The sequence below is a fragment of the Podarcis cretensis genome (assembly GCF_951804945.1).
Source record: "Podarcis cretensis genome assembly, chromosome: 1".
NCBI lineage: Eukaryota > Metazoa > Chordata > Lepidosauria > Squamata > Lacertidae > Podarcis > Podarcis cretensis.
The window spans coordinates 12,953,023-12,976,421 of NC_137170.1; the positions used below are offsets into that span (position 1 = coordinate 12,953,023).

General features: G+C 42.9%; 1 protein-coding gene and 3 long non-coding RNA genes across 5 annotated transcripts in view; 2 read left to right on the top strand and 2 right to left on the bottom strand.

Moving 5' to 3' along the window:
• The window catches only part of LOC307208969, a 380,739-nt gene that overhangs the window by 287,039 nt on the left and 70,301 nt on the right, over positions 1–23,399 (bottom strand). The gene's annotated exons all lie outside the window — the stretch shown is intronic.
• LOC307199521 lies at positions 3,085–3,997 on the top strand. The gene is made up of 2 exons (XR_013831989.1): positions 3,085–3,541; positions 3,576–3,997. It is a non-coding gene; the product is annotated as an uncharacterized lncRNA (long non-coding RNA).
• CLBA1 (clathrin binding box of aftiphilin containing 1) lies at positions 4,279–22,180 on the bottom strand. Of its 2 annotated transcripts, none has more exons than XM_079947448.1 (6): positions 22,022–22,180; positions 15,740–16,444; positions 13,616–13,764; positions 11,776–11,905; positions 7,590–7,700; positions 4,279–4,562 (listed from the first exon to the last, which is right to left on the bottom strand). In XM_079947448.1, the coding sequence occupies exons 2-6, from the start codon at positions 16,214–16,216 to the stop codon at positions 4,395–4,397; spliced, it is 1,035 nt and encodes a 344-aa protein (XP_079803574.1). In that variant the 5' UTR covers positions 16,217–16,444; positions 22,022–22,180; the 3' UTR covers positions 4,279–4,394. The 2 variants fall into 2 exon arrangements, with proteins under 2 accessions (XP_079803574.1, XP_079803575.1); XM_079947449.1 differs by lacking the exon at positions 22,022–22,180 and adding an exon at positions 21,804–21,961.
• Positions 4,571–9,185, top strand: LOC307199525. The gene is made up of 2 exons (XR_013831990.1): positions 4,571–6,718; positions 7,785–9,185. It is a non-coding gene; the product is annotated as an uncharacterized lncRNA (long non-coding RNA).

Sequence of the window (23,399 nt, forward strand, 5' to 3'; positions counted from 1 at the left end):
AAAGCAGTTAGCTGGGCAGCAGTTTGGAGCACAGAAATGTCAGGTGGGTGGATAAGTATTGACTCTGCTGGTTCTCTGTGGGGCCCAGAGGGCTAAGTTGCTGTGTTGGCATGGAATGTTTATGAACATTCCATATGCTTGGCCCACAACCCGTCAGGATGTTTATAGTTCTTTGAGACACGGGTTAGTTGTCTGGCTGGGATTAGAACCTCACATTGGCCCTTAAAACAGAGTTTTTTTGTGTGGCTGAGGAAAGGAGGCAGGGAAACTCTGAGCCCAGAAGTGAGGTGGTTGGAAGAAAGGTACAGAATAAGCAATGAACAGGAAAGAATTGCAAGGGAGGAAAAGATGTGCAGAAGCTTGCCTGAAAACCTGATACATTAGCAAATATTTATGAGCAGGTGTTCAACTGATGGTAGCAATGGTGCCAGCTGTACTTTTATGGGTGATCTCAAGACACTGGGAGAGCTGCAGTTCACCAGGTAATTTGTCTGAAGCTGGGTTTCCAGTGACAATGCTCATTCCAAGACCTCGCCACCAAGCTAAATTTATAGTCTTTCAAGGGGAGTGCAACCCATTTTGTACACCCAATTGCTGGACATGAGAACCAACTCCATGTTGTCAGATGCTTCAGCTTACTAGCTTACATCCAGCCCACTTTGCAAAACCAGGCACTGGCCTGAGCAGCCTCATGCTGCCATGTTACTACAAACACTTTGATAGCCTCACCCAGCAGCTTCTTATAAAATATTTTAACTCGGATGGACTAAGGTAATGGGTGGTATACAAATACAATTCATCATGTGGACAGGATGGGACCCTGTAGCATTCAGAAGCATGGGCAGAAACCCTCCAATGCTTTCTCAAAGTGACCCTGTATATTGAGGGAGGGGAGGGAAAGAAGCATTTTTAAGTCCACTGATGGCCATGGCTAAAGGCAAAAGTATGCAGAGCTGTAAATGTGCATTTTATGCCCCCCCCCCCTTTTTTACATTAGGCTGGTTCTTTCATACTGACACTTCCCTCCCTATCCTCTATCCAGACAAGGAAGAAGCATTGTCAGAGTTCAAGGATACATCCCAGCCAAGCAAAACAACTCAAGGGTGGTGTAAAACCATGTGGGTAAGAGGTCTGGCTTAGGGAAAAAGCGTTGTATTTGTGATAAATGTCTATGCCTGGATGAGGCTTCAATCCCATGCAGCTGGCCTCAGCAGGATACTTCCCACCCAACTGCTATAGAACCAACTCCTAGAATCTGAGGGAGACTACTGGGTCATAAACGCCTACTCAACAAAGACAATTAGAATGGGGCCGTTTATTGCATAATAGAGTCGCAGGTCAGTCAGTTCCAGGTTCATGTAGCAGGTGATGGGAAAGGCTCTGGGGTCTCTTGAGAGCCGCTAACAAACTTGTATAGACAGGGAAAGCTAGTTAGGTATGTCTAACATGGTATAAGGCAGTTTCTGAAGTACTTTAAATTCCACCCAAACATCTGAGTGAATAGCTTGTAGGGCAGCGTTAGAAGAAAACATTTAACAGCAAAACCTCTATATTGTGAATAGTTTATTAAAGGCAGAGTTACAAAACATATCAGTGCGGATTTGTTCTTTATCAACTGGCCTGTAAGAGGCGTAATTTTTCCAACTTTGAGCTTTGTCATGTTACGGGCCCTCATGCCATGCTAACTGGGTGCACATGTTCTGCTCCACTCATTGTTAAGCAGCTTTAAACAAAGGCAACTGGACACTGAATTTGACCTATTGCTATTAAAGTAAGGAGGACACATACACAAAAAAGTTTCTCCTAAACTGATAATAGTGCCCACTGAGTTTTATTTCAGAACTGAGAACACAACCTATAACATGTTCTATAAGCTACACTTACATGTAAATTATGCTTTGTTCATACTGGCATGGACTGCAGTGCTGGGATAGAGCCTTACCCGTCATCACTTGCCCTGACCCTTCAAGAGAAAATTCAGGACCAGCACCCATAATTAATGCCAGTGGATATGACAATAAGGCCTTCTAACATCTCATGGTTGTAAAACAGTTTCAGAATTTAAAATACGCTCAGTATAAAATAGAAGGAAGTAAACTTTCTCTTTCCGTGACAGAATGTTAAAAGTGTTTCATAACTGCATGGGACAGAAGCAAGGTGAGCAATTGCTCTCGCTCTCTCTGCTCCCCACCCTGCCTTTTAGTCAGAGACAGACTCTCAAGTGCAATGCTTTCCAAAGTGGGGGTGCTGGAAGAAGTTACTCTTGACCTAATGTGGGACTGATGCTGCTAGGATGTAAATTATAAAGCATAGAGTGACACAGCGTAGCTAAGTGAGGGGAATGTTACAAGTAATATCAAGGTGGGGGCATAAAATATCTAATTTAGGTTAAAAGAGGGCTGTTTCTTGAAGTTTGAGAAGTACTTCCTAGTTCCTGGACTCCTTTGTTCTAGTGCAGCACTGTTCAAACCATTGGAGGTTTCTCAGAGAGGTACAGTGGTACCTCGGGTCACAGACTCTTTAGGTTACAAACTCTGCTAACCCGGTAGTACCTCAGGTTGAGAACTTTACCTCAGGATGAGAACGCAAATCGTGCGCTGGCAGTGTGGTGGCCCCATTAGCTAAAATGGTACCTCAGGTTAAGAACAGTTTCAGGTTAAGAGTGGACCTCTGGAACAAATTAAGTTCTTAACCCAAGGTACCAGTCTATACCGGGACGCAGGTGGCGCTGTGGGTTAAAGCCTCAGCGCCTAGGACTTGCCGATCGAAAGGTCGGCGGTTCGAATCCCTGCGGCGGGGTGCGCTCCCGCTGCTCGGTCCCAGGGCCTGCCAACCTAGCAGTTTGAAAGCACCTCCGGGTGCAAGTAGATAAATAGGGACCGCTTACCAGCGGGAAGGTAAACGGCGTTTCCGTGTGCGGCTCTGGCTCTGGCCAGAGCAGCGATGTCACGCTGGCCACGTGACCCGGAAGTGTCTCCGGACAGCGCTGGCCCCTGGCCTCTTAAGTGAGATGGGCGCACAACCCCAGAGTCTGTCAAGACTGGCCCGTATGGGCAGGGGTACCTTTACCTTTACCTTTTACCAGTGTATACCAAACCAGAAGACAAACTTCTCCCTTTGACATTAAAGCCACACTATTTCTGCAATGTGCAAGTGAAGGAGACTTTGAGGGTTGTATGCAATCATGCTGTTGATGTGCACACAAAACAATTTCCGCTCCCATAGCAGGGCCCCATATCTATCTTCTCCTTAACTTCTGCTCTGGAGAGGTGCCCCTCCGAGCAAATTTTGGGGGTGTATAGGGAATACAGGTGGGAGTATAGGAAGGTGATGGAAGTTCCACCTGTGTAATAATTGAATTCCACACCAAATATGCTCTAAGTTGTTCGGCTCAAAAAAGGGCAACTATGCAACTCACATGGAGTGAGTGCAGTCTCTGAAACACTCCCAACCAGACTGTGTTGGGAGTGACTAATCAAAGCCTAAAGTCACTGCTTTAGTGTATGCTCCTTTTAAGATGCATTGCAGAATTCTAGCAGAGGCCAGAATACAAGACCAAGCCTTTCTTGAGAGAGGCCATAACATTTAAGGAGTTGAAAGGCCCTTAAAGGTTATTGATGCAATGCTATTATTAGAGGCCCATTCAACAAATATATTCAGGACTCAACCATTTTGGTTCATTCGTATCATGCAGAAGTATCCTGTCTTGGCATAGACGTTCAAGGACATATTTATCTCTAATCCTAAAGGATAAGGGTCAAGAGGGAAGGACAGTTGTTCAACAGTCTTCTGATGAGTTGCACAACAGGATGGTTCAGATGCAAAGCAAGCAATATAGAGAAGTGTGGCTGATACTCAAGTTTGCCCATCTCCTCCAAAAGGCAATTCATAAACCAGTTATACTAGTGGAGGCACAGGACTGCAAGTAGGGATAAATAAGAGAGAAGTTAGGACAACCTGTACAGTCTTGAGTTAACCACAGAAATAGTGAGCTGGAGAAACAAAGGTTAAAAGGCACACAAACAACACACATTTTAATTTGGGGGCATAGTTAAAAAGTTTGACAAATGCCATTAATGCTTAAAAGATAATGGCAGGATTGAGTTAGCAAAGCACAACCCATCCTTTGTTTATAACAGCTCAATTCTAGCTAGTTTACCATAAGATGTGACATGATTTGCCTGCAGTTCCTGGCAAAGGGACATATAATCATAGAATTCTAGAGTTGGAAGGGACTAACCCAGTTCATTTACTCACATCCCTGATGGTAGACTGAAATTAAATACACAGCTTAAGGTTTTATTTTCTTCCTCCTGAAGCTCTTCATTTTAAATTAATAATACAATATAAGCTTTTTTTAAAAAATGATCAAAACAACAGAAATATGTTGGTTATTAGCAAACATTGCTGCTGAACATTTTCATCTTTAGGCTTCGTGTAGTAAAAATCCTCTTCTTCTGTGGAACTGTGATATATTGCATATTTCCACCATATGGGGTCTTCTTCAAGAAAAGGTTATAGGAAAAGAGATGGCTCTGTTTTGGAGCAGGAGATACAGAAAGCTGTGTCAAAAAACAAAGGAAAAAAGTAATGTGAGGGCCATTCATACATGACATGGGGGTGCAAACTTGGGTTGGCCAAAGGTGTATGGCAAGGTTTTGCAGCTAATTCAGGCTTATGTATATCAAGCAGATGGCATTTCGCTTATTTTGTCTTTCACAATTTCTACAATGGCAGTCTCAAGAATGCAAGAAGTAGCTGGCTAGCAATAGTGGTATCCTAAAATTTTCAAGAAAACGGACACAAATGTTAAGCAAGCCAGCTTCATAGTCCATAAGCAGCATCTCTTATACAAAAGAAAGGGAAAAATACTAGCAGTGCACACACAAACATTCAGCAGACTGGATTCTTCAGATCTGTAGAAGGGTAAGAGCTACAGATTTGGAATCTGAAACATTTCCCAAGTGACCCCTTTCTCATCTCCCCACTGTATTTGCCTTGTGGTTGGAGACAGGGGACCACAATTTCTGGCTGGTGAAGCCAAACATCAAGGTTCTCATCTCTCCCACCCACCTCATCTCCCCTGGCAAGCATATCACTCCTGCAAGCATGCAAATTTGGGTGGAGCCTTTGCTGAGTGGTGCCCAATAATCTTGCTCTGCCCTTCTGCAAGGGAAGGGCCAGTGGGGAGTGTACCAGGTTAGGTGCCACTGCAGAAGATGCTCTGAACACCTTACAGCAGTGACATGAAACACCCAAATCCTTTTGTGAAGAAGCACCAACAGAAAGACTGGCTGTTCGAAGGTGTGTGTTTCTGCACCTTCCAGGAGTGGTGGCCAGTCTTCCCCACCTTTTCTGTCCCAGAGCAGGAAGGGTTGGCAAGCATTTGTTTTATATTTTTGGTGGCTTGGCCCTGTGTGACCAACACTCTCCTAGCAACTTAGAAACAAACCACAACTTTCTTCCCAACTTCAGAGCTAGGACTGTGGTAGGGACTACTGCACCACTGCTGGGGTGATCCTTGCCTCTGCCACTTCCAGGTTCTGAGGGAGGCTGGCAGCAAAATATTTGAGAACTGGTTATGGGTTATGGGCTTGCCATAATTTCATGGGAGTGCTGAGAACCCGCAAAATGTGGTACTGGGTGCAGAATTCATCCTCCTGAAGATTTAAGCTTTCTTTTTTCCCATTTTTTAAAAAAATTTAAAAGCTGCTGATCCACATTAGCATGAAGATGCTTGTAAGTGTATAGACAGGGCCTAGGGACAAGTAAACAAGATTTGTGGAATGTTTGATTTCTCAGGGCCTTGCAGGTCTTCCTATGCCTAGCAAAAACTACAGGGAGGAAAACATAGAATAATTGTACAGATCATAGAATTTAGAGTTTTAGGGTGCAGAATATGAATATTTGTAGTATGGTGTGGACACATGTATTGGTTTCATATGAATTGGAACAGGGAACGTTTTGAGATTTCCTCCAAAGCAGCATCTACACACCAGAAAAATAGGCTACAAGACCCACCATTCAAGAAAAAGAAAAAGAAGAACTCCTCCACAAAATATAACTAGAACGGAGTTTTTTACAGTGTCTTTGCCTTACATTTGTTCTTTAATGCCATTTTGCCTTCCTTCATGTCAACCAATGTTCCTTCAATCTCATGTCATAAAGAGCCCTGACACTGCTATCTTTGTGACATCTTTTTCCAGTAATGTACAACCCAAACCTCTGAATCACCAGCTGCTTGAAAGACCGGTTTGACACAATTACTCAATCCATAGCTCTTATGGCATCTGTTCCCTTCATGCTGTTTCACTATATACTGTTGGTATCTGACAGTTATTTCCCTTTTTCCAAGGTGTTTGTCAATGCCTTTTAAATTAGCAATTGGTCCTCTTTAGTTGGCAAAGGACCATTTCTGAGGCCAGCAAGCCACAACATTGTAGTTCTGATAAAGGGTAGCTCAAATTGCCTAGCCAAGTTCACAGATCTTGTCAGGTTGCACTTGTACAACTACCCCTGTCTTCTGCTATGTGATTACTTAAAACTGAATGATCTGAAGCTCAGACCATCTCACTCCTAAAACAACATGATAACTGTGCGTCGCACCTAGATTAAAGCAAGTAACAAGATAATGCAGCATGGCATGCTCTGATTCAGGGTTCTAGCCAGCCATGCCTTCTTGCAGGATATGCCATTTCATCCCTCCCCGCTTCCAATGGTGAGTCAGCATCCCAGGGCCAATCAAAATGCTCAGTCCTCATTGGGCTGTTCCCCCACTTCTCAAAAATTGTTCCTTGGAGCTTACTAACACCTCCTCTCTCGTGCATGGTTGGTGGCATTTTGGCTACACACACTGATAATGAGTTTTGTTAGTATATAGGAACATCCCCAGAAATTTGCAAAACCAGACAGAGTTGAGAGACAAAGCTAAGCAGGTTGAATTAGAAAGTCACGGTATATGGGCACAGGAAGATACATTACTAATCATGAGCTGTAAGTGAACAGAACAGTTGGGAAGATGACAGCGGGCTGGAAAGTTTCTTAAAATGACCTCTATCATACTAGTTGCAGCTCTACTTATTTATTCCACCTGGCATTTTGCTAGACTTTCTACTAGGTTTGGTGCATCACCACACTGCAATTTGGTATGTGTTGGTCCAACAAGTAAGGATAACTACAGTCAGTGTGGCACAGCATGAATTGTGTTGGGCTTGGAATGAGCACATGTGGATTCCAATTACCATTAAGTCTATAAAGTTCCCCAGATAGCTTTGGAAATGTCGCTCCCCTCAACCTATCCTATACAGCTTTGCAAAGATACAAAGGGCAACCTGCATACACTGGCCAGGGCTCTTTAGAAGGATGGAATATGAATGGGATAACTGAAATATGTGTAGTCCTGAACTAAGGAAAACTCTTGGACCATAATATAGGCAAGCAAAACACCAACAGGCGGGTGACTGATTGCATGGAACTTGTGCCAATTGCAAGGAGAGAGAGAAACATTGAAGATTACAGATACTTATTTGCAGTACACAAAACAGACTATACAAACAAATAAGAGTAATAGGATTATTTTCTATTCTCACCTTGGTTTGAATTAGTGCTTTACAAGTGCTAATGTTGAACTTGTCAACATTGGAATCTTCATTTTCGCTAATGCTAGTCTCCAAAATATCATTCTTGCCTTCTGGAACAGCCTAGTAAACAGAAATCACATGAAATGCTTACAAGTAATCCAGATTCTGCAAACCTATTTAGGAATGTTAACTTTTTCTTTACAGATCAACATCTTTTCTATAGGATCAAGCTGAAACTAAATAGATGCAATTGGAAGCCCCCCAGACCTGGAGCCCAAAGTAATCTGATGCAGCAGAGACTGCTGCAAAACAAAAACGAAACAGCAAGTGAGTCTTAACTTCTGTCTGTCACTTTGTACTGCTTAGATGACCTTATCCAAGTTATAACACCATCACTCTCTGTAGATCCTCACTCTCTTGCTAGCAACAGCCAAGGATGTAAAGTGGTGACAGGGAAAACACAGAACATCAAGATAGGGAAAACCTCCACTGTAAAGAAGGTGAATTCCATGTTATATAAATCCACTGTGCACTTGGAATACTGTGGACAATTCTGATTTCCAAAAAAAGATACTGTAAAGCTGGAAAAGGTTCAGAAAAGGGTAATCAGAATGATAAAAGGGATAGAGCAACTCACCTATGTGGAAAGGTTACATTTGGAGCTATTTAGTTTAGAAAGAAGGCGAGTACAGAGAGACATGTTCAGATGTGGCGGCACATTTTCAGATTACGCATTGTGTGGAGAAAGTGGATAGGGAGTAGACTGGGACACTAGAACCCAATGAAGTTGAATGTTGGAAGATTCAGGGAGGACAAAATATTTTTTTTCAAACAGCGAATAGTTAAACTCTGGAATTTGCTCCTACAAGAGGCAGCGATGGTCACCAACTTCAATGGCTTTAAAAAAGGATTAAACAAATTCATGGAGGATACATTTGTCATGGCTACTAGCTTGGAAGTCGAATGGAATCCTTTCCGGAAGTCCGTTTGACTTCCAAAACCTTCAAGAAGCCAAAGCATGGCTTCCAATTGGCTGCAGGAAGTTCCTCCAGCCAATGGGAAGACACGGAAGCCCCATCAGACGTTCAGCTTCCAAAAATAGTTCGCAAACTAGAACAGTCACTTCTGGGTTTGCGACATTCGGGAGTCAAAATGTTCAGGAACTAAGCTATTCGACCTCCAAGGTATGACTGTATTACCCATCACTTTCTGAGGCAGTATGCTCCTGTATAGTAGCTGAAGGGAACTGCAAGCAGATCCTGCTTGAGGGCTTCCCATAGGCACCTGGTTGTCCAATGCAAGAACAAAATTATGGACTACATGAACCTTTGGTCTGATCCAGCAGGACACTTCTTCGACTCTCTCCTTGGCCAAACCCTCACAGGACACATTTTAGCTTGTATTCCTCACTTCTCCATTTGATGCTTGGGAAATGGAATCATTACGTTCCTGCTGTTTGAGCCAGTGCAAATGCTGCACTAATGAAAAGTTTTCTGGGGTTTTTATATATAGCACTTGGAAAGGACCTGGGATTGAGCCTAATTTCTACAAATTATATGTGAAAACCTGCACTAAAAACGGATTTGCTCTTCCTCATTTTAGAAACCAAGCTGCCTAGCACTTTCTTTGTTTAATGTTTCAAATGTGCCAGGATCCAAAGAGCCTCATGTGCTTTTGTACATTGACATGGAGAGGTTCACTAACTCCTCACCCCGCTCCCAGCTGTTGCCTCCATGCCACATTATACACTCTTTGGAGAGTCTCCAAATCTCTAGGAGTGGCATCTCAGAAGATGGAAGACACAATGGACTGTTAAAGGGAAGAGAAAGTCCTGCAAAGCCCAAGCAAACACACAGTCCACCACATCTAGCCCTTTGGATCCTGGCCTCATTTGCCAAGGGGCCAAAACTGCTTAGGGACACCATGATTTCTGGAAGAAATGTAAAGCCTCCCCTAATAATAGAGTCACTACTAATAATACAGATTCTGAACGAAAAAGGTGGTTTCATACTGCCCCCCCAGCCCACCCTTGCAGTTCATATTTACAGTTCACAGTTCATAACAGCAACAAATACAATCTTTTCCGTTGTTCTTAAAACATGCAGGGGTAAGCAACAAATTCAGAGCACCTCTGATGTCACTCATCTATGGCAGTCAGCGATGGTGAGAGGCCAGAATTGTGGAATGGGCATGGATGGAAGGTGGGGTCAGATGCCCAGAGAAGGAACTGGGGGGAGAACTGGACTGCTTAATGGGCAGCGTGCAGAAGCAAAAGTTGGGAGAGGAGGGAGTAGGCTGGGGAAAGAGGCAGGCCAGATATCTGAGGGGTCATTCATTACCTGTAGCTCAGAGCCCCCAAAAATGCAGGCCTTGTGTCAGCTTAACTGAGAGCAGGCCCAAATAAGTACTGCTGGCATCTCAGAAAAGGAAAAATAAAGTAAATTAAAAGTGACCCAAGTTCTTCTTATACAGATTAACGCATACTTAAGATGGTATAATGCTTTTTAAAATTTTGTTTTTAAACATATTTCTCTAATTTTGAAAAGCGGATATTCCAAAAAGGCATGGCAATATCTTTCGTATGGACTGAACCAGTGCTCATTTAAATCAGCAAAAAACCTCTACACTTGACTCACAACTAGAACCCTTGCATACAAGTTCTGCTAACCACTCCATCATGAACATACAGTACATAGTCAAGGTATTTTCTAACATTATCAGTTAAAATATCAAGGTGCAATTTAAAGTGGCCAGTTATGCCACACAGTACTTAATATTCATTGTGTAATATTTTTTATCATCTCTACAGCTAGTCAAATGTTTTCAGTAGAGTAACTCAATAGCAAGCAACAGTTAATAGCATGGCTTCACAAATATACTTGCCAGATTACCAGTGGTGTCCACTCCTCCCTCCCTCAAATTATGCAAAGAACTTGGGGTGGGAGTGTGGGGCTCATCTTACACTTTGCAGTGGCTCTGCAGAAAGCAGAAGCAGCATGAAAGATTTGTGCTACTTCTGCCAAAGAGAGAAAGCAGGACCACCCAAGACATTTAGGTACCTGAGGCAAATTAGGAAATCTCCCCGTGAATCATCATTTGTTAAGGACCCCATATAGATATACAGTGGTACCTCAGGTTACATACGCTTCAGGTTACAGATTCCGCTAACCCAGAAATAGAACCTCGGATTAAGAACTTTGCTTCAGGATGAGAACAGAAATCATGCAGTGGCGGTGCAGCGGCAGCAGGAGGCCGCATTAGCTAAAGTGGTGCTTCATGTTAAGAACAGTTTCAGGTTAAGAACAGACCTCCAAAACGAATTAAGTTCTTAACCCGAGGTACCACTGTGTGTATGTACACACCCTCTTCCCCCTCTCTGCATATTGCCTTCTTTTTTTCACATCTATTTTTGCACATTGCCTCCACTCTGTCCTTTTTGGAACAGACAATAGGGTTCCCAGGAAGGGGAGAAGAGGGGGAACTTGTCAGGTAGCTTCCCCTCCCCACTGCCTCACTCCCCAGGTAATGTTAGAAAATCACCCCAGCCTGCAGCAGTTTCTCCAAGCCATGGCCAACACCACCTAAGTCACCCAGGCAAGTAAATGGGGTCCTGGTAGCTGCCCTGCATTGTGTGAGTAGCTGTTCTTAGCTCCATAGGCTATCACTAGTTCTCCTACTAGCTCTTACCTAAGGAAACTACAATATCAAGAAGCCATTGCAAAAGGCTCATCAGGGATTCTGAGAGTTGCTGGTGGTTCTCTGATTGGTTGCAAACAAGGAGCTGGCCTTAAAGGCATAGATGTGCTTTGTTTAATGAATGTTTTACTCAGGATGGGAGGGAGCTAGGTGAGTGGCACCCTGATCCAAGTCTGGGTGGGTAGCAGGGGGTGAATCTGCTGTCCCTCTCAGCTCTCCAGACCTTGCTGCCCTGAAGTAATGGCCTCACGCTGCTACATGGGTGGACTGACTCTGAGAGACAAGATACCTTAACTTCTCCATCCACTGGCACACACGAAGGGAGCAGAGGGAATCAGTTGCAAACACAAATCATGGCAAATAAGGAAAACCAAAATTTGTAGATTCCCAAGTTTGGGAAATGCTATTTTTGTTTTCTCTGGCAACCTTAAGACCATAATATCTGTTAATCTTAAAAACAAAATGCCATGGTATTCTAGAAAAAATTTCAGAAGAGTACCTTTTGATGAGCATCTATTCCAAGCACAGCTAGAAGGTTTTCGTGGTAATGAGATTTGTTCCAAGGACGTCTTAAACTGGAAGGGTTAGTGGATTGAGTAAGAGTTTTCCATAAGTTCCCAGAGTCAGTGCTTTAAAAGGAAATGAAATTCAGATTAATCCAAGATAACAAAACACATGCCTCATAGAAAACCACGTTTTCTGCTTACAATTCAAAAGCACTTCAAGTACAGCTGAAGAGGACATGCTAAACCTTTGTCACCCTATCAGAAGGATGGCACATATGCACTCATTCATATATAAATATATATATATATATATATATGGTAGCATATAATTTTTATGTATACTGCTTAGACACTTGGGTAGTTAAGTGGTATATAAATACCTTAAATTAATAATATATTCCTAATCTTCCAATCACCATAGCAAGCTTTAGGCAGTTCTTTGCCCTGTACTCCATCTATAAAGTGGTAGCATTTTGTTCCAATAAAGGCAGATGTTCTTTAGCCTAAAGCAGATTTCACATATTTGTCTGAATAGTCTGTTCAAGGCCATTTGACAATTACATGCCTTTTGGCGGCTTCACATACATGTTTTAAATTAATCATTATGACTGCAGCAGCAAGTGGTGACTTACATGTGTGAATGAGTTTAACATATCCTTTCAGTGGAGTCAGTTTACACATTCAGCTATCAAGCATTGCTTCCCTCAGAGTGACGTGAATCAAGTACAGTACTGTATATGCATGTGTTTGCCAAATCTCAACATTAACTGTCCCAAAGGCCCCAAAGGGCTCATCTTTCAGACAGGAAATTGAAGAGTATTAGTGACTCTCTAAAGCAGAGTATACTACCGAACTGGAATCTGAACTCAGATTTATTTATTTTTTAAATTATATCCTGCAGTTCTAGAAGTTCTGACGTTCAAATCAGTGCAAAGCATGAATTAAAAAACAGTCTGAAAAAAAGATGAAAATATAACATCCAACCTGCAACCCCACAAAACAAATACCAAATGAGACACTCCAGACATCTTAAAATAATCCAAAGCAAATGTCAAGGCACAAAATAGTTCCAAGTCCATCCCCAATGCTCAACTCCCAGGATTTGACTGAAGGCAATTGATTCAGTTGTCCAGCTGAGCCACTGATTATAGAACCACAGGAATCTAAGCAGCTACAGTAGCACAGGAACCGTTACTCATTCTACTTTGCAGCTAAAATGCATGCAGATGAATTCAGTAAATTGAATTTCTATTCCACTTACTGATTGTCAGCTTTTGGATGATGTATTTTAGTCCCATGATCAGTATGGTTAGTCAAAGCATAGGAGACTTTAAGATTACTACACTTCAAGGAAAGGAGGGTGAAAGTGGTGAATGGGGTGGAGGGGACAAGACTATTGGTCTTGTCCGCTCAATCCACTGCAGCCTATCTTTGCATGCATTATTGTGTATTTTGCAAATAAATGATTATGCTGAAATTATATTGATTCAATAAATGGTACATATGTAAGTTATTCTAACATTAAAATTGAAAGAATCCCACAGAAGTTGCTCTCTCTCGAGGCATTAGGGAGAATCGACACAGTGAGCAGGGAGCTGTTACTGCCAAAACCAAAATAAGACATGTAGGAATAGGAAGCAATGAGGCAGTCAACAGGAATCCTGTTTTATCAAATGAACTCCCACTATTCCAAGCTACCAAAGTTCTAAATTTATGGTATATTCTTGTACCATCACCACATTTTCCAGCAACTTCGGAAGCCTTTCTGCCTTCCAGATACCAGCACAGCCCAAATCCTTGCACTAGATACAAGAACAATTATTAAACAGTTACCAAAGTTGTTTCGTTGTACATTCAGGAATGTTTGTGTCTTCTGTTTTTGTATAAAGTACTTGATCCAAGCTGCTAATTTTCTCCAAGAACTGTGGTACAGCAACTTCTGGAAAACTCAGTTTAATAATATCTTCAGAGCTGAGGACAGCCTGGAGAAAGCAAGGTAATGATTGAGGACAATGGTTTGCTGTTTTATACAATGACATACAGCATAATTTCCTGCAACCTCTGAAATATTCCTCCTTACTTCCTACCAGAGAGCTAAGTCACAAGAGGATTTCAGATACACTTGGACAACTCAACACTACACAATCTCAGGCCCAATCTATTATCCAGGATAGGGACAATACTGTGATACTCTATTAGAGGGTAGCCAATGTAGTGCCTTCCAGATGGGAGGGGTTTCCAAAAAAAATTGTTTTTGTTTTAGTGCTTAACTTTTTTGTGGAAAAGTTTCCATTTCATAAGTTTACTAGTGTTGGAAGCACCACACAGGCTACCCCAACTCTAATGTACTGAACAAACCCATGCAAGACTGGAGGCTCCCACCTCTGTGTAACTATTCGGGTCTTACAGTCATTCTTATAATGCTGTAGAAAAACTTAAGAAGTTTCAGTCTTATCTAGTTATCACCTCTGTGCACAACATCCTCAACTCATTGCACCATCTTGGAGGTCCCCCATCTTTTGTACAGACATCTATGGTGATTTTTGTTAATCAACATGTCTATGTACTCAATTAATCACTGCCATTTTATTATTTTGATTCTTTAATAATAGACAATACAAAGGAGGAAAAATGTGTTGGAATGACAATTAGAGGAGGGGAAGCTACAAATATCTCATTTGAAATGTATCGGTTTTGGGTGTTAACACACTGTCATTTAATTCACTGATGACTCTACATCCAATGGGATGATATAATGGTTGCCCAAACAAAAATCCCAGAGGCCACCACAATCAATAAGATTAAACAGCCACTGGGCAAGTAAGTTAGAGGGCTACATGGGTAATGGAGAAGCAAAAGTGCTCCAGGAAGCAGAAGCAGCTGCCACCAAGGAAACAAAACCGAACAGCAATCATAGGCAAGGAGAGAATTGGTGGGGGAGGTTGCCAAATGAACAGTAAATATTAAAACCGAGGACTATTCAACAGAAGTCTACTTATAACAGCAGTTGTAATGTCACAAGGGAAAAATGTGTGACAGCTGAAGGTATGCGCTCCTTACTCACTTGCATGACTCTTACTCATGTAAGTAAGCTCATTGGAATTCACACAGTGCCTTATTCTTCTTAAAAGGGTACCTGTGTGACTAAGGATTAGGTAATCACAAATAGGAGCTGCAACAAACAGAATGCTGCTGTTTAGGATGCCAGCTATGTCTTATTCTAGAATTCTCCATTCCACCTCCAGTCTGCTAGCTTTTCATGGCCACTGAGCAAGCTCAGTTTTCACTGGGCCATTTTGGGGGTTTTCCCCTGACTTAGGCCTTTTCTGCCCATACATTTTCGTTTATTGGCACTTCTGCAAACTTTTGGGCTTTCCCAAGCCTGCTGGTATATTGCACTTGTATTGTGATGGTGTTCTTTTAGCTACGTAACAGCTTCAGCATAAAAAATGGAGGGGATGGTAGTTTTGTTGAATATCAAAATGGTTTCCATTATATGAAGATCTATTTAATATTTAAAAGTTCTTAACATTTTGAGTTGCAACAAAATACTAAACAAGAGTCAATTTCACAAGTTTCATTCACAGTTAGACCAAGAATGCAAAATTCTACAGACCAAAACTGATTGTTGCACAGACACATAATGCTTGCACTGGGAGATGGTAGCAACAAAACAGGAAAAGGGAGCCATTTGAAGAATGCATCTGTTTAAAATATATTTCTACCTTTATCATATTCAGTTGTGCTATGTTTACCATATAGCAAAATAAAAAAGGAAGTGAATTGATGTGGCCATCAGTTCCTTACTGCATTTAATGAAGCAATGTGTTTTAGTTCCGTGTTGCCAAATATTTAAAGGTGACACCATGGAAACTAACAAAATGTATAGCATTCTTAGACAGGAAAGAACAGGACTCTGAAGAGGAGGTGGATCATTCTTAACTTATTAAAACATACCTTCACTGAAGTGTTAGCAAATGTTTCTTTTCTGTTGTGTCCAGTTGTTTTGGAAAAGACCTGTCTGCATGAGGTAGTGAGGCAGCTGTCACTGACATCCGCATCATTTGTGTAAGTTTGTTTTCCATTTGGCTTCTCCAAAGACTCCAAGGTGTTGCTTACATTTTCCTGCTTGACCTCACTGAAACCTTCAAAGTCACCCCAAGTACTGCTGGATTCCACCAAGCTGGTGTCAGGACTCTCCAGCGATGCTTCATAAACCCTTTTGTCACCACACTCGACAGGAAGGCTTTTCTGAATCATTTCCAGTTCTGAGCTTTCATCAAAATTTCCATTTTGGTTTAGACAACGTACATCAGTTCCACTGCTGTTTTCACTGAGAGAGGTGGCACCCGACTCTGTTGACAGAGGTTTCAAAATTGACTGGCTTGAAACTTCCGCACCACTATGTATTTCCACTAAATTCTGGTCTTGCATTTTTCTGTTATCACAACAATAAAATTCATGAATATCAACCAAAAAACATGGCTGATAGCAAAAGACAAAACCGTTAATATTTCAAAAACATAATGGGTACTTCATTGTGCCTTGAATAGCTTGCAAAAATGTAGCTTAGCAAAACAGTGTGTCCTTCAAGGTCTCCCTAAGTCATCAATGCAGTGCTTGTTTTTCAGTCTTAACTTGCTTCTCAATCCAGATTTCAGGCTGCAGAAAAAGGGTTATAAATACCTTTCTGATAATGCTGTGTGTAAGGCTTACAAAAGATAAACGATTAGGCAAGAAAAATGTTCATGCTTGGACAAATACATTCCAATGCAATGCAGTGAATTCTTGCAAGAACAGAAACATAACAAAAAGATTAGCCCGGCTGAATTTTTACCTACAGCGACTGGGATTTGTGTTTCTCCAATAGCAGCCTCTTGTGTGACATGGTGAGCTGCTTTCAAAACTGCGGTCTTTCAACACACTTTGTACCATGTGATTCACTGAGCCACCTATGAACACTACAAATCCGAAGGGGCTTAATCATATTTCCATCTCTGCAGGAAACACTGGAAATGTAGTGGAGGGAGATAAGAATCTCTAACATAACTGTGAGCACCTTAAACTATAATTTCCTGGATTTTTGGGAGGAGGGGGAGAAACAATTGTTAGAACATGTTATAAAACTGATATGTTTGAATGAAAAATACACCTGTCATCAATAATTTTTCATTATTCAAGTAAAAAACATATGCTCCTAAAGATATTTTAAACTAGCTTAAGAAACCTGCATAGGAAAGATGCACAGGGCAAACCTATACATGTTTACTCAGAAATAAGCCCCCCCATACTCAGTGGGATTTACTTCAGATAAGTGTATACAGGATTGGACCCCAAGCCACAGCACAATAGGCTATTTTCCTGCCTAAAGATATTCCCATATCTCACTAAATAAACCTTGTAAAACAGATTCTCTACAGCCTTACGCTACTTAAAAGCTAGCCTTCCTCAAATAAAACCCCTCTAACAAGTTGGGAAACATTGTTGAGTAAGGTGCACCCAACAGGGGAACTGCTTGGTGTTTAAAAATATAATTCTAGGCTAGCAAGTGATAAAATAAGGTGACTGAAATCTGCAGAACTAGCAGCATACTCTTTGGCAGATGTGGTTTTTAATGTCAATGCTTTGGGGTTTTTGGTTCCTCTTTGTATTTGAAATAAATGTTGGGGAAAGACCCCCCCCACTCCCAACCCAAGAAGCAATATGCTGGGGACCATTATGTTCTCTTTGCATGAATAAGAGCATTCAGCTATACTGTGGAGTTAGGTTGTCTCACTGTGGAACTAGGGTTTTTTTCTCTTGTTGGTGAAACTATTCTTGTTTCTGAGACCGATATTTACAACTCATAATTCAGAAAAAGTTACCACAAGTTGCAAGTAGGTGACTTCTCCCCTTTCTCCACTGATAGAGCAAGCAGACATTATTATTAGAAGATGATGTCACCTTTTCCCAGCCGTACCCTGAATAATTTGTAGTGGAATCTATGGGATAATTTGATTCCAATCTGTGCAGGCTTATCACTGTATTTTTGGTCTACTGTAGATATCACTATTCTCCTGTTGCTGACAGAATGAGAAATGGAGGGAATGAGATGCTAACCTATAGAATCAGCTTAAATGGCTAACACAATTCAAGCTTCCAAGTCACCTCTGATTTCAGAAAATTGTGGGGAGGAGCTCAGTGTTGCAGCACCTATTTATAATTGGTGATGCCGGAGATCAAGGCTAACAACCTTTTGCAAGAGAAGTATTTCCAGTAGAGCTGAGCTGAAATTTTCTCTCAGAAAATCTGAGAATCTTTTATTTTTTGCCTGGGGGGGGGGGGCTGAAGAAAAAGAACAGAGCGCCATTTTGCCAAATATTCTCCACCATTTTCCTTCCAGAATGCCCTACAATGACACTTGATCTTGGGATCAGTGGAGAATGCAAAATGGTTGCCTGGCTGCCGACACAGTTGCTCCTGGCAGCAGTACCAAAAAGAACCTTAGGTAAAAAGAAAAAAAAGTCATGTCACTACTAACTGTTGGAGAAGTTCTCTTCTGCCCTTGAATATTCAGCAAAATTATTCCCCCATCCCCTCACCCCCATTTCACCACCCATGAATAGGGTACAGATTTTAGAAGGCCATTGTTGCTCAGCTCTAATTTCAGGAATCAAGCTTGTGGAAGAACTCTCTGCAAAACCGTGGAGAGCCTTTGCCAGTGAGGAGTAGACTGTAAGGCTAGATGAACTAACTTAAAGGGAGATTTGAGGGTTCATAGAGTTTAGTGCACAAGGCTGGAAATTAATAGGCATAGTCAACCAGCTTGTTAACAATGAATGTATGCAGACTCCTAGGAATTTGAAAGATTGTTTCCAACCTAGGTGTTAAACATTCCTGTTTGTTGCCTTTAACTGCAGGAAGCAACACATTACATTTTGAGGCAAGACTTTCTGGCATTTATATTTGGAGGTGCTAACAACAGCGGATTAAATAAAATAGGGCATCCTGCATGCACAGAGCTGTATCAAAAACCACTAAAAGACAACTTCCACTGCCAGTCACAACAGCTGCATGCATTCTTGGGGCAGATTCTCACCATACATATTAAATTACATATGGGGAATTATTTTCCAGTAAAAACATGGATTGCCTTGGGGTTGTCTTTGAGTGGGGCTATCTCTCTCTCACTGCCACCCCCATTTCCCCTCTCCCACTCATCCCTGCCCACACACCCCTTTTCTCTTCTTCACCAGAGTCTATCTGCACAAATTAGGCCTGAGGCTGCTCTAGGAAGGCCACCTCTAGTTTCAATTTCTAGTGAAGTTGTTACTTTGAGTTGCTTTTTTTAAAAGCTCCCACTCCCAGTCTCATTTGGCATCACACACCATCGTTGTCACCTCAGTTTTACACTAGGAGATGAACTGAGAAAATGATACATATTGAATTACCATACAGTATTTATTCAAATCTAACGCTCACCTTTTTTTGTTTCAAAAATTAAGGTGTGCATTAGATTCGATAGCACATTTACATTCACCAGCAAATACTATTTTGGTTTCAAGGTTCTGAAAACTGAGGTGTGCATTAGATTAGATGGTGCATTAGACTCAAGTAAATACAGTATCTGTACTCTTAACTTCTGTTAACTTCTTCACCGTATTGTAATGAGTTTTAAAGTTTTAAAGAAGCCAGTGGTTGAATAATTGAAGCATGGCAATGGGATGTTAGGATAGGTAACTTTCTAAGCAAACCATCAAATGTCAAAGAGAACATGTGGAAAGCATTTTTAAAAATTCATTTATATAATGGGGATTTATCTGTTTGAAGTACAGAAAGATCTGATACATAGCAGTTGCAAAAATGAGCTGTCCATTCCCCCCACAATGATAAGCTCTCTAAGGCAGCAACCTTGTAATTTTTGAGTACTAACATTTGCTAGAGGTTTTTAAAAACCTTTTAGAAGCTATTGTAAATAAACAAACCTGCACACTGTTTTGAGATCAGTTATTAGGACATGCAATAACTATTCACCATGACACATTTCCCTAGTGAAAAGGTACTTGTTAAATAGATCAAGTCTTATTAATGATCCATTTTGACACATATCTGAACAAGTTAAAAAAAAAGTAATGTTCTTTGGGCGATAAACCTGTACACATTCACTGAGGCAGAAGTCTGATGAAGAAAGTAGGACATGCTACAGAATTAGGCTGGTGCTGCTCTCCTCAGCTTCAAGCTACTGTCTGCAGTAGAGTTTAACAACAACACCATTCTACCTCACACTTTTTCGGTGAGAACTGTCAGACAATATATACAAAGTGACCTGAAACACTTAGGAAAAACACTATAAATCAGGGGTGGGGAACCCATGGCCCTCCAGATGTTGTTGGACTTCAGCTCCCATAAGCCCCAAATAGTGTAGCCAATGATCAGGAATGATGGAAGTTGGAGTCCAATAGGTTCCCCATCACTGAAAGATAGATAGATAAGATATATTTTAATGTGATGCTAAACTTTTATTTATGCCAACTGTATACTGCTCAGGCACCCACACTTTCATTAAATCATTAAAAAAAATACAAGAAACAATTTCCATTTTCATCTGGGGTTGTTTTTTATAAAATTAACTGCTGAGCTTTGGATTATTTTTATACATTTATTTACACCCCACCTTTCCCCCTGTCTCGTAATCTGGGGAACCGGGTTCGCGTCTCCGCTCCTCCACATGCAGCTGCTGGGTGACCTTGGGCCAGTCACACTTCTTTGAAGTCTCTCAGCCCCACTCACCTCACAGAGTGTTTGTTGTGGGGGAGGAAGGGAAAGGAGAATGTTAGCCGCTTTGAGACTCCTTAAAGGGAGTGAAAGGCGGGATATCAAATCCAAACTCCTCCTCTTCGTTCAGTTCAAGGGGTGTGTGTGTGTTTCTAGCTCTCCATTTTAAAACTTAATGGTTTGTACATGGGTTTACAGTGGTACCTCGGGTTACATGCACTTCAGGTTACATACGCTTCAGGTTACAGACTCCGCTAACCCAGAAATAGTACATCGGGTTAAGAACTTTACCTCAGGATGAGAACAGAAATCGCGCGGCAGTGGGAGGCCCCATTAGCTAAAGTGGTGCTTCAGGTTAAGAACAGTTTCAGGTTAAGAACGGACCTCCGGAACGAATTAAGTACTTAACCAGAGGTACCACTGTATGTTCAATTTCACAGTGGCAAACCTCCTCAGGGGCGCTTTTACATCCTGAAAGGCAGCTCAGAAGAAATATCTTATAGCAAGTAGGCTCAGCTAGGTAGAGCACGAGACTCTTAATCTCAGGGCCCTGGGTTCAAGCCCGCACTGTGGGCAAGCAGGGATTAGACTAGATGACCCCCAACTCTGGCAATCCTATGAAGTATTAACAAACCATTCAGCTTTAAGGCGCACCTATATTTTGAAATATAGGGACGCAGGTGGCGCTGTGGGTTAAAGCCTCAGCGCCTAGGACTTGCCGATCGAAAGGTCGGCGGTTCGAATCCCTGCGGCGGGGTGCGCTCCCGCTGCTCGGTCCCAGCGCCTGCCAACCTAGCAGTTCAAAAGCACCTCCGGGTGCAAGTAGATAAATAGGGACCGCTTACCAGCGGGAAGGTAAACGGCGTTTCCGTGTGCGGCTCTGGCTCGCCAGAGCAGCGATGTCACGCTGGCCACGTGACCCGGAAGTGTCTCCGGACAGCGCTGGCCCCTGGCCTCTTAAGTGAGATGGGCGCACAACCCCAGAGTCTGTCAAGACTGGCCCGTACGGGCAGGGGTACCTTTACCTTTACCTTTATATTTTGAAACCGAAGGCTTTTGTATATGGCAATTTTTTTATTTTTTATAAAGAGAATTAAAGAATTCATAGGCACGCTTTTAAATTCTGAGAGGCAGAACAAAATAATACTTAATTTGAGGAATAACATTTTAAAAACCAGTTAAGTTTTACAAGAACAATGCGGCGTTATCATTGGGAAGCCTTAAAATCTGCACTGCCTGCTGAACAGCGGTTATTTAGGCTGCCTACCTGCTGTCTGCCCACCTCCTCCACCTTCCCTTTCGCCCCCTGCTCGGCGGAAAGGAGCTCGAGCACCTCGGCCTGAGGAGGAGGAGGCGGTGGCTGAGCCCCAGAAGGCCCGCGCGGTGAGGGAATAGGGAGCCAAGTGAGTGGCCGTTAAAGAGGCCAGTGACGAAAAACGGGGAGAGAGCGCGCGCGCGCGCGTTGAGGAGGGGGGGGTCGCTTACCTGCTCCACCTCGCGCACCTTCCTCCCTCAGCCGACAACGGCTCTCTGACAGCTCCTGGGAAAGAGGCGGGGGGGCGGGGCAGGACGCAGGTGCCGGCCTGCGCGCGTCAGAGAGGCGGACCCGATTGGCTGGGTTCGCCGGACGGGGGGCGGAGCTTGAGCCTGGCACAGCGCGTTCTGCGGGCGCGGGGGCGGGGCATAGGAAGCCGACAAACACACAAACACCGCACGCAGGCACGCGGGGGCGTGGCCTGAAGTGTCGTTAGGGAGGATGGAACCCGCGGGGGGGGGCGGGACGCAGGTGCCGGCCTGCGCGTCAGAGAGGCGGACCCGATTGGCCGGGGTTCGACTGACGGATAGGGGAGGGTGGAGCTTGAGCTCGGCACAGCGCGGAGGCGGGGAATGCAAAGAAGCACGCACAGACGACGCACGCACGCGGGGGCGTGGCCTAAGGTGGTGCTGTGTGGGAAGGGTAGCCGCGCCGCGCGTGCTAAGGCATTTTAACCATAGAGATAGGAAGCGGGAAAAACTGTAGAGTTGCACGCTGCCTAAAACTTCTATTTCTGCAGAATAAGATATAATAAGTGGGAGAAAGCAGCACTGGCCATTGGGCCAGATTTCCCCCTGTGTCTTCCTTAATGAGGCAGGGTTTCCTCAGCCTTCGAAAGGCGTATAACGGCCGGAGCATAGGGCGCTATCTCAAAAGGTATTTCTAAAAATGAAGACGGACACTTTGGAACTCCCTGCCTCTTGATAAAAAGCAGAGACATCACCTTGCCAACAAAGGTCCGATTAGTTAAAGCTCTGGTTTTCCCAGTAGTGATGTATGGAAGTGAGAGCTGGACCATAAAGAAGGCTGATCGACGAAGAATTGATGCTTTTGAATTATGGTGCTGGAGGAGACTCTTGAGAGTCCCATGGACTGCAAGAAGATCAAACCTCTCCATTCTTCAGGAAATCAGCCCTGAGTGCTCATTGGAAGGACAGATCCTGAAGCTGAGGCTCCAATACTTTGGCCACCTCATGAGAAGAGAAGACTCTCTGGAAAAGACCCTGATACTGGGAAAGATGGAGGGCACAAGGAGAAGGGGACGACAGAGGACGAGATGGTGGGACAGTGTTCTCGAAGCTACCAGCATGAGTTTGACCAAACAGCGGGAGGCAGTGGAAGACAGGAGTGCCTGGCGTGCTCTGGTCCATGGGGTCATGAAGAGTCGGACACAACTAAACAACTAAACAACAACAGGCCTCTTGATATCAGGCAGGCACCTTCCCTGTACAGTGGTGCCTCGCAAGACGAAAAGAATCCGTTCCGCGAGTCTCTTCATCTTGCGGTTTTTTCGTCTTGCGAAGCAACCCTATTAGCGGATTAGCGCTA

Coding starts and splice junctions, on each gene's coding strand:
- CLBA1 (XM_079947448.1), bottom strand. CDS start 16,216: ATGCAAGACCAGAATTTAGTGGAAATACATAGTGGTGCGGAAGTTTCA. Junction 13,765..15,739: donor TTGCTAACACTTCAGTGAAG/GTATGTTTTAAT, acceptor TGCTTTCTCCAG/GCTGTCCTCAGCTCTGAAGA. Junction 4,563..7,589: donor AAGCACTAATTCAAACCAAG/GTGAGAATAGAA, acceptor TTTTTGACACAG/CTTTCTGTATCTCCTGCTCC.